General features: G+C 41.4%; 1 protein-coding gene across 1 annotated transcript in view; it reads left to right on the top strand.

The window, feature by feature from the left end:
- The window catches only part of LOC118330340 (unconventional myosin-IXAa-like), a 127,874-nt gene that overhangs the window by 113,220 nt on the left and 3,336 nt on the right, over positions 1-11,318 (top strand). The window contains exons 27-42 of the mRNA XM_035664832.1: positions 58-261; positions 1,718-1,812; positions 2,190-2,293; positions 2,408-2,628; positions 3,331-3,447; positions 3,718-3,906; positions 4,320-4,367; positions 4,482-4,593; positions 5,897-5,958; positions 6,742-6,934; positions 7,366-7,494; positions 7,599-7,704; positions 7,986-8,117; positions 8,626-8,749; positions 9,974-10,027; positions 10,901-11,014. Coding sequence (XP_035520725.1) covers positions 58-261; positions 1,718-1,812; positions 2,190-2,293; positions 2,408-2,628; positions 3,331-3,447; positions 3,718-3,906; positions 4,320-4,367; positions 4,482-4,593; positions 5,897-5,958; positions 6,742-6,934; positions 7,366-7,494; positions 7,599-7,704; positions 7,986-8,117; positions 8,626-8,749; positions 9,974-10,027; positions 10,901-11,014 — 2,004 coding nt within the window. The remainder of the gene's footprint in view (positions 1-57; positions 262-1,717; positions 1,813-2,189; positions 2,294-2,407; positions 2,629-3,330; positions 3,448-3,717; positions 3,907-4,319; positions 4,368-4,481; positions 4,594-5,896; positions 5,959-6,741; positions 6,935-7,365; positions 7,495-7,598; positions 7,705-7,985; positions 8,118-8,625; positions 8,750-9,973; positions 10,028-10,900; positions 11,015-11,318) is intronic.

Below are 11,318 nucleotides of genomic sequence, written 5' to 3'. Positions count from 1 at the left end.
ACACACACACACACACACGGTAGCGGCTGACCTGATGTTCCTGTGGTTGCCTGGAAGCAGGTGGGCCGCCCCGGCCCCAAAAAGAAAGCGCGGATGTCCCGGACACGCTCTGACTTCCTCACCCGCTGTAACTCTGAGGGGGCGACCCAGTCAGACGACGATGACGAATACTACATCCCCGTCCACTCCCACACGCTGCCCCCATCCCTGTCTCCCTCATGCGTCCACCCTGAGGCTGACTGTCACAGTGACTCCGAGATGGTAAAATACCGGGTCTCCGGAGGTTCCATGACCTCCAGGCAATTGATCAGCAATCTCTTTCCTGTCCACTCAGGCTGCCACCAATCTTTACCTTCTTCTCAGGTGGACCAGGTGGCAAGGGAGGAGCCTTTTAACACTGCTAACCACACTTTTGTCGTACTTTTCACTACTGAACTACTGTCAGACTGTTTGACTACTGAGCTACAGTCTGAGCAAACAGTCTCTCCACTTCGCTCAAACAGACCGTCACCGTGGCGGGCCTGGCGTGAATGGCCTTGCACGTCGCTCTGGTAGCTACTGGTTTGAATCTCAGCCCAAGCTGAGTCATCTCGGCTGTCATTTCTAGACTTCTTTCTCCTTTTAATCTCACAAAAGTACTGTATCTCTTTATCAAGGGATACTTCAACATTTTGGAGTTTAATTTTGTATTTTTCCTTCAGTTGCTGCAAATAGCAGTCCAAAGCCTAAGATTTTATAACTTGAGTTCTACTAATTATTATTAATAAGATATAACTTGACCATGATCTCACTTTTTACATCTGAAATGTTTTGCGTTGTTGTTTGAATAATCAATCTAAATGATTAATTGAATGTCAGCGATTAATTTTCTGTTGACCCAGTAACCCAGTAATTGACTAACCGCTTCACCACTCATTCTGAAGGAAAGGTATTTGGGTGAAGCTGATTTATTTATTTTTAGTTTAAAATGCATCAGTAAAAGCAACACACAGCTACAGCCTCAAATAATTAGTTTGCTGCTGTTTGCCCCCTCAAATTAAACTGTCACTTAAAGACAGGTGAAGAAGAAAACTTCACACTGTGTGCGCAGCTGTCTTGAAGGGAAAATAGAAGGTTAAAACTCAAAATGCAGCAATAATGTATTAAGGTATCCATGTATCTACTTTTTCAACAACAACAACAAACAGAGATGAAGACTGACTGAAGATCTTTTTCACTTATATTTTGATCTTCAGCAACAACACAGCATCATGCCTTGTGTCACACTGCACGCCGACCTCTGCTCCTGCATGCTGGAATCGTGAAAACCTTGAGCCAAACGACTTCTCACTAACAACGTCGTTTTCTAACAGGACATGACAAGCATGACCTCTGTTTCTCTCTCTCGATATCTCAATATCAGCGTCACTCTCTGAGTCAGTAGATTTATTATATCAGTACACTTCAATAGAACTAGAAGATCAGTCATTCACCTCAATATGTTGTTATTTACATGATTTACAAACATTTACCGCAGTTATGTGGAATTATGTACTCTATACTCTATGTTGTAGAATAAATTATCATATAAACATATTACTCCATAATATTTAAACAGAACATTGAGTAACGGGAACGGTAGTCAAAAACCACAGCGTCCTGGGCAGGTTTCCAACCTGCCAGAACCGGGTCTGTCCATTAGAATACGTGTTAATATATTTTGTTCTCTGCTCTCCAGCCATCTCACAAAGACCAGAAGAAGATCCATAAGACCATGTCATCAGGAGACCTGGGCAAGGTGGAACTCAGGAAAACATCCAGTCAGGATGGAAGGTAGATCACTATAATTATATCTTCTTACACATAAAATCCTCCTGCTCCTAATAACTTCACTTTTAACATCATCAGATTTACAGAACTGTAGCAAAAGTAAATTGACATTTCATGAGGTAAAACTCTCTTTGTTGAGGCAAACACTGGCTGTAGGCAGGGTCTTTCCTGGTTTTTGCGAGTGTCTTGGCCACGGTAGCTTCTCTTAACACACTTGGAAGGCGGATCTGTATTCAAATGGTTGCAGTCTGCAACTTCCCAGCTAGATGCCATTACACACTGTTCCTTTAATTGTCTTTTATCAGAGTTTTTCCATGATCTTTCGTCTGTTTTTGTGGCAAACATTTGTGTCAAATTAATCAATTGTGTTTGTGATTTAGCAGGATGAGAGGAAAGATGAGATTCTGGAGTAAGACAAAGCACTCAGAGAAAAAACTTTCAAGAGAGAAGCAGGGCAGCAGGAGCGAAGCTGGAGAGTCACAAGGTATTAAAAACAACACAAAATGTTTTGTCTTTATCCTTTGAGTGCAGATTTACAGACACGTGTACAGTACAAGTGCCTCCACCTCTTGATCCACCTTTCTGTCCATTCTCCCAGAAGGCCCTTCTCCTCCTCACAGTCCAGATTTGGAGGCAGCCTCTTCTCGGGGGCTCAGGGATAGTAAGGAGAACAAGGAGCCGTCTCCTAAGATGAGGAGGCGTCGCAGTGTGAAGATCAGCAGCATCGCTCTGGAACCTGCCCAGTGGCAAAACGATGCACTACACATCCTCACCTCGGCCCACGACTACCGCAGTATGAACGACTTCCTCATGAAGAAGGTAGGAGGGTACCTGAACACGCCTGAAACTTAAAATAGTCTACAGTATGCAGTTTAAAGGTACACTGTCCATGTTTTGAGAAATCTGTCATTGAGATTTCCAGCGAGTGCTATTCAGGCTGATACAATTTTGTTTGTCAAACAGCATTCATAAATTTATTAAAAAACATAAAGAGCAACATCTCCAGACACTGTCATCAGTTATTGAGACAGAGAAAGACATTTTACAGTGAGGTTAGGTTGGATTTAACTTGATTAATCTTGCAGACACTATTTGACACTCTTATTTGAACAGTGTCCTGATACAACTGCTACTTACAATATACTTTTAAATTACTACACACACACACTCTCACGCACACACACACAAACACACACACACACACAACTAGACACACTCATGTGTATGATGGGGCTGCTATAATCAGATTCAAAATAGTATATCTCCTTCATATTTTGCCTATTTGTGTGCTGCAATTGTCTAAGAGGATAAATTAACACCCTGTTTTGAAGTTGAATTATCATGCTACAATGTTAATATTATAGGATATATACAGTGCTGCGTCCACTTTTTAACATTGCATTACACATTACATTTTAACATCATGTTATCTCAATAAACAGTTGCTGACTTCTCTCAGCTGTTTTATTTACGTTTCATCGCCTTTGGAGACTGTTACTTGAAAATCATTTGTCCCTCCAGATCGCTGACCTAGAGTCTGAAGATGGTAAGAAGGACACCATGGTGGATGTCGTCTTCAAAAAAGCGCTGAAGGAGTTCAGGATCAACATCTTCAACTCTTACTCCACTGCCCTGGCGGTGAGTCCTCGCTGCTGTTTCCTCTTTGTTTTCGCTTGAAGGACCATATCTCTGTTCATCTCTGCATCAGTAATGTTGAGATAGAGATGTCAGGGGATTCGTCAGTCACATTAAAGTATACTAAAGTCTTCAATACTTTCCTGTGATTGTGTGTAAATCGTTATTGATGATTTGTTGAATGTTGGTGCCAAATATCAGGAGGATTCATTTGAAATTTGAAACAAAGAGCTGAACTGATGATCCTGTCCTTCCCTTTTCCCTCACCACCAGATGGATGATGGGAAGAGTATCCGTTACAAAGATCTCTATGCCCTGTTTGAGCACATCCTGGAGAAATCCATGCGTCTGGAGCAGAGGGACTGGAGCGAATCGCCGGTGAAGGTGTGGGTCAACACCTTCAAGGTTTTCCTGGACGAGTTTATGACAGAGTTTAAACCCATGGAGGGAACTATCGGCAGGGTAAGAAAATTAAAAACTGGAAGGATAAATGGATGAACAGAAATACTTATCAGAACATAAAAAAATTACATTCCAAGTAATGGGTCAGATAAAATTAAATATTGTAATAATTACTTCTCTCTGATCATTTTCTAATGAGAGTCAATTGTTCCTCTGCGGAGTTTCACCGCAGAAAAAATACCAGAGATTGTTTTGCCACATGAAAATGCAGTTAAAAGGGGATGTAAAAGTTAATTTTTAAGCTAAATTGCTCAAAGAAGCAGTGTAGTTGGATTTTGGCATTGTCACTGCTTGCCACTAGAATGTCACTAACATCACACACTATTTTTACTTACTTACCGCACTTTACAATACAAATAATACATATAATATATACACAAATAGCACAAGGTAACACATTTCTCTCATTCTAGGCTCCTAAACGTGAACGCAAGAAGTCGAGGAAAAAGGAAACGGACATTGTGAGTTGTACATTTTTAAGGACACTTTAAATAGCGTGTATACTAAAACAAACTGTTTGGAATGAAGGTGATAACTGAGCTGAGCTGACTGGTGGTTCTGCTGCCCCCTTGCAGGTGGAAGAACACAATGGCCATATCTTCAAGTCCACACAGTACAGTATCCCCACCTACTGCGAGTACTGCTCCTCACTCATCTGGATGATGGATCGAGCCTGCGTCTGCAAATGTGAGAGAGCGATGCGAGAACACACAAGTTTGACTTAAGATAGTTTTCGATTCAATTGTCCCACACCAAAGAACAGAAAAAGTACACATTGTTGCCTTTTAGTTTTGCTGTTTCTCATGTTTACTCTGACTTAACCAGCCATGAGCTGTATACATGTAGTCTGACAGATAAGTCATTCATTGAGCAGTTTTTTAACTTTCATCCTGCATCAGCAGTGCTACAGCACATATACCAAGAGCTCACAAATAAACCTTATACTTTAAAGATAATGACAGACAGTTTGAAACAGGACAAGCACCTGCTCTGTTCTAAAGGTCCAGTGTGTAACATTTAGGATACTCTGTTGGCAGAAATGGTCTTCATTAGTGTATAATCACCTGAATATAGGAATCGTTGTCCACCATGTTGAACCACCATGTTTCTACAGTAGCCTAGAAGAGGCAAACCTAATGCTCGCTGTAGAGAGAGGCATGGCAAACTGTAGTTTCTCCTTTGCGCATTAAAGGGGGAGGGGGTGGAGCTAGATGCCACTAAAATCCTACACATTGGACCTTTAATTCCTTTTCACTTTCTGATTCATCAGGGACAATGAGTGAAAGTTAGAATTTTGACTTTCACATTGTAGTGTATTGGAAAGCATTACATGGGTTTCAACTGTAAAGAAAGAAAGATAGATTGTTCATGACTTTATTGAAACAACATGAACAAACCTCTGATTTATTATGTCCCCAAACTAAATGAATGGTATATTATGAGTGTTACCTGTCTTATTTTGACTTTTTGTACAAAATCATTTGTCTCTGAAACAAATGTATTTGCCTTTCCTTTTGCAGGCTGTAAATATCTGTAAGTGTGCCTAATATTACAGACACACAGATATACACACCACCAGCAGTTCCTAATGTTCTCCTAACTCACTTACCCACAGGCACTCAGGCCCATGTGTAGTTTTTATTTCCATCCACACAGCACATTACACCCCCTCCTACTCCTTGCGCACACACACACACACACACAAACAAACATGTTCATACTCACAAAACTCACACTCTTGCCCTGCCTCCCTGAGTGTAAGAAAAATCTGATTAAACCTCCCTCTCCTTTCAAAAATCTATCTTTTATCTAGTTATAAGCTCCATCTGCACTTACAGTGAGAAACAGACGTCACATTCAAACTCTCCGCCGCCGCCTCAGTGTTTGCAGTCTCAGTCTTGGGGTTGTGACTGACGGCAGCTGTTGGTGCAGTTGTGCAGAGGTTGGAGAAATGCCATCGGTCTGATTGTGTTGTTCTGTTGTTCTGCAGTGTGTCGCTACGCCTGCCACAGGAAGTGCTGCTCCAAGATGACCACCAAGTGCAGTAAAAAGGTAGGAGGAGATTTTTTTTGTCCATTATTTTTAGGTTTCTTGTTTCAGGTAATATCGCAAGGGTTTAAGATGCATAAATACAACATTTGATATGGATGTCACATCAGTTTAGTCACTAATCAGAACTTTGATTCAATTTTGATTTACTTTGAGACTTTATGTTTTGAAACATAGTACAAATTACAGTGTGCCGACCACATTTTGGCAAGATTTGTTCAGTTTTCTATCTATTTTATGATTTTTTATTCAGAAATAACGAAACTTTATTACAACCCAATTGTGGCTTTTTTAAATAAAGGCTTTGTCAGCTAATCAAAAAAAAACCACTTACTTATTTTTTCTTGGTTTAATATTCAGCCTCTGGGTCTTGTAGATAAAGGCATCTATTGGTACCTATTACTCTGATCAGTTCCTCTGTTAAGAGAGTTTCTGTACGTTTTTGAAATAATACATCTCTTTTTGAAAACAATCTACCTATCATTAAAATAAATTTGAATTAATGAGCTATAAACACACTCTTTCTCCATTCAATACGCTCAAAGGTTTTGTCGCTAAAGGCTTTTGTGGTCTGGTATGACCAGTAGGTTATAGTGGCTAATATTAGCATATGTTAGCACATTTTAAGTAGATATTCATGTATAATATTATTGAGTGATAAATGAGAGTTTCTGTCTCATTTATCTTCATACCGAAATTGATATAGGGGACGTAGTAAAAGTCGCATACTGTACATAAGGCTCCCTTTACTGTGACTTTAAGGTGTTTCTGTGTTTTGTATCCAAGTATGACCCGGAGCTGTCGTCTCGGCAGTATGGCGTGGAGTTGTCCCGTCTGACCAGCGAGGAGCGAACAGTGCCTCAGCTCGTGGAGAAACTCATAAACTACATCGAGATGCACGGCCTCTACACAGAGGGAATCTACAGGAAGTCGGGCTCCACCAATAAGATCAAAGAACTCCGCCAGGGGCTGGACACAGGTTAGACTGACTCTGACATAAACAAGAAAAAATAGGAAATGTTTCATTTCATGTCTGTGTTTTCATGTAACTCATGTTCACTGTCAGTTAATTCATTGTGTGCTTCTAATGTGTAAGAAGTGTTCGCTAATGTGATGATATTTTAAAGTTTAAAGTAAAAGCTGTTTATGGAGTCATTACGTACTGTAAATACTGATTTTTTATAAATTAGACTACCTTTGAGCAGCTGCAGGTCTGTGTTAAAATCTAAAAGTCTTTTCAGGCATAGACAATACAATACTACAACAACAACTACTACTACTACTACTACTACTACTTATTTTCTTCGTCTTCTTATACTACAACTATCACTACCACAACTTCTAAATATACTGTATACAGTCACAAAAGGAGAAAGATGAATGAAACCTGAACATATCGCTCTGTTCCAGATGTGAGCAGTGTGAACCTGGATGACTACAACATCCATGTCATTGCCAGTGTTCTCAAACAGTGGCTTCGTGACCTGCCCAGCCCTCTCATGACCTTTGAACTGTACGAGGAGTTCCTCAGGGCCATGGGTAAGCTCGTAATTGTGTCAGTCTGGAGGCTCCTCCAGCTGAGAGTCGGTTTCAGAAGGTGAAATGTTACTTGGTCTCATGGTGTGCGCTTGTTTTCTTTTCAGGTCAGCCAGACAAGCGGGAGGTGATACGAGGGGTGTATTCGGTGATCGACCAGCTCAGCAGGACACACCTCAGCACGCTGGAGCGCCTCATCTTCCATCTGGTCAGGTGAGTGATGAGATAATAATCAACATCAGCAGTAGAGCCTCAAGCAGGAGGGTTTTCATTAGATCTGAATAACGTTTTTGCCTGTCAGCAAAGTCTCTGTGCAGTTTAATATTCGAAGCAGTGGTTCCAGACTCTCTTTGTTTTTCTCTCACTGATTATCAAACACACTGGATTAGCTGTCTCACTCACATGCCATCCTGTCAGTGTTGATTGGGAATGGGTGTCAAACTCTGTAAGGATCAACATCAGGATTAACAGCATTATATTGCGGTGGTTTTCAGGATCGCCCTGCAGGAGGAGACTAACAGGATGTCAGCCAACGCCCTCGCCATTGTGTTCGCTCCCTGCATCCTTCGCTGCCCAGACACGATCGACCCGCTGCAGAGTGTCCAAGACATCAGCAAAACCACAGCGTATGTCTACTGCCCTCTGTAGTTCCCCAAATTAACTCTTTGGCTCATAAAATAGGGCTTGTAAACCGAATAACTGCCTGTAACAGCACTTTTCAAATTCAATCTCAGGCTAGTTACAACATAAGTGTTTTATAAGTGGAGATTTACACATTACTAAATTAAAACAGGTTTCATTTCACACAAACAGTTTCTTTCATAAAGATAAGTTGTTACTAAATACTGACTTACTCTAACATATACATTTACAAAGGATTGGTAGTTGAGTATAACATAATATTTGCTGCCCTAAGACTGCCACTTTTGTAAGTTATGTTACAGCTTGTGACGCTACAGTTACTTTGATTAGACAGGGTTACAGATGTTAACCAACTAGTAACTAATTTGCATAGTACTTCAAGGACTTCACACACAAATTCTGTAATCGATTTACAAATAGATTGTGCAAGCTAATCCTCTATTCTATTCGTATTTTATTCAACTCTGTTTTAAATGGACCTCTCCCCTGTAGGTGTGTAGAGCTGATCATCAATGAGCAGATGAGCAAGTACAAAGCTCGTCTGAAGGACATCAGCAGTCTGGAGTTTGCAGAAAGCAAAGCCAAGAGCCGACTGACCCACATCAGGAAGTCCATGGTAAGATCTGACAACAGCTCTCTAGGCGTCTAAGCCAAGTTACATACTGTATTATGCTAAAGACCTTAGTATGAATAATCGTTATTGTTGGCATTGACATGGATGTTTTTCTACTTGTTCCTCTCACTCATCATTTAAATGGTGACTCAACAGTTTTCAGCTCCATGAGCAGCTGGCATGGTTTTCACATGGCCATGGCAGGAGTTCATTCCTCCGTGTTTCTTCACATCTTTCATCAACAGATTTTGCTGTGTCTTTGTAACACAAGCAAAACGCGGACAAAAAACCCACTCGGGGGGGATATAACTCAAACATGTACACAGCAGAGTAACTTTGCATGAACCACTTCGACCTTTAAACTAAATATATTCCTCTCATGGAGGCAAAAACCCTTCCTTTTATAAGAGCATTTCTGACACCTCTCCATTATTAATGCCTGTTCTTCTAACTTACTTTTCGGTAGTTATTCAGAGAAAAACAACATCCATATGAATGATAAATAGGTATAAGCCATCAAGGCTTTTTTCACAAGAATTCTGAACTTTACAGAATTATGAGAGGGAAAAGAAACAACAACCCATTGTATTTGTAATGCAAAATCGCAGCAGCAGACTTATGCAAAATACTTTTTTAACAAGGGATTAAATTACTCTGCTCTCTAAGGAGCAGTAAGCTGTGTCTTTCTGGCAACAATAATTAAAAGATGCTGCCAACTTGTTTGTGATTCCCAAGCCTCTGGAATTATTCTACCAACCAGGGGAGTAGTGGGGGGTAAACCCAAGCAAACTCAGTTTATCCACCTCTTTGAAATGAGAGTTGACTCGTCTATTTTCAGATCAACTGTATCAGTCAATGAGGGGAACCAACACACAGTTTACCTACCTCTGTTTTTACACCCCTGCTACCAACCAGCTGTATCTAAACTTTCCCAGTAAGCATAGTTTAATGATTCACAGATTGAAATATGTCTAAACAATTTGGTTATAACTTGAGAAAATTAGGTTAAAAAGTGATGTTTTTTAGACACATGGACCTGAGACAGTTATATTTAATTAAAGTGTCTTAAAAAACGTTCACTTTCCAACCAAATTTAGCTCAGTTTGAACCTAAATGTTGAGACATCTTTTGACCAAATCACTAAATCCATGCTTATTTGATTACCTTCACCGCTCCTTAACCCTAATCTGTCCTTCCCTCCTTCCTCCCCCCCACCCCTCCTTTCAGAAACCTGTACTAATTGCTGTTAGGTTTATGAGCATAACCCGCACTGCCACCCCGGTATGTATGCCCCTGCCACTCCATGTGCCGCCCGCCACCAGTCCTGTCCTGTCCGTCAGTCTATTTGCTCCGTCCGCTCATTGTCTGTTATATGTACCTCCAGTCATAGTACTCGTCACGTCTGTCTGTAAGCTAGTTCACTTTCAGCTGTCTGACCCTGTGTTCTGTGGAGTTACTGCTAACACTGTTGAACTGAGTTAGACTCACACTTTTTCAGATATGGCTAATTATGTAGCTGTGTTGTTTGTGTTAAGTTAATTGTCAGAATTTCCAACATGGCGTTATTGCTTTGTCTGCCAAGTCTCTGTGGAAAGCAAACCAAGCTAACAACTGGCATCCCATGCTGCTGTTAGAAACAGCACTATTGAGTTAGCGACACCATTCCTGTGGGACAAATGAAAGCTATTATGTCTGACTAAAATTAGTGAAATTGACCCAATAGCATATTTTTTTTTACAGTTCCAAGGAAAGTCCAGTGTAACCACTGCTGTAACTGTATTTTTGTTTTTGGTTAAAGCTTCTGTTTGTGGTGAGCACCACTGACTGCTCTTTGCTTTTTGTTTCTGCTTCACAACTTATTGACATGCAGCCTAACACAGCTAAACTTAAGGTAATGCCCAAGTGTGTGTTTGTGTGTGTGAGTGTGTGTGTGCATATGTGTGCGTGTGTTTGTGTTGAGCAGCAGGCCCTGTAGTTTCAGCAGTGGTGTTGTGAGTTCGTATGTGGTCAAAACATGCAGCTGTGTCTATAGCGAGTCTGCTGTCTGTGCAACATCACTGTCGCTGTCAACAAAAAACTAAATCAGATGATTATGATCGGTCAGACTCCACCAACACACTCTCTCACCCTGTGATTTTGTGTGTGAACTTGCAGAGCAAAGGTCGGGTTCGGCAGGGCAGCACCCAAACGCCCTCACCTCCTCTCAGCCCCAAGGTGCCCCCTGTGGTGGATGGAGAAGGTGCAGGAGGAGGAGAAGGAGGGGGTGGTGGTGGAGGAGGAGGAGGAGAGGTGGAAGATTAAGGAGTGGGAGGGAAAAAGAAAAGGAGAAGGTGGAGGAGGAGGAAAAGGAGGAGACCTGTAGAAAAAAAAAAGCGAGGGGGGTGCAGCTGGGACGGAGCAGAGGGCACGGGGAGGACGGGGGCCGGGGTGAAGTGAAGGAACGGGTAAAGGTGAGGAGAGAAAGGATGTGAGACGAGGAGGAAAGAAAAAAAGAATATATGAAATAATGGGAAGGGGGAGGAGGGCAGAGGGGGAGGTGAGAGCAGGAGAGGCAGAGAGAGACAGAGAGAGA

This window comes from Morone saxatilis, unplaced genomic scaffold (assembly GCF_004916995.1).
Source record: "Morone saxatilis isolate NCDOM2014 unplaced genomic scaffold, NCSU_SB_2.0 Contig2, whole genome shotgun sequence".
Lineage (NCBI taxonomy): Eukaryota > Metazoa > Chordata > Actinopteri > Moronidae > Morone > Morone saxatilis.
This window is presented reverse-complemented; position numbering and strand designations above follow the sequence as displayed.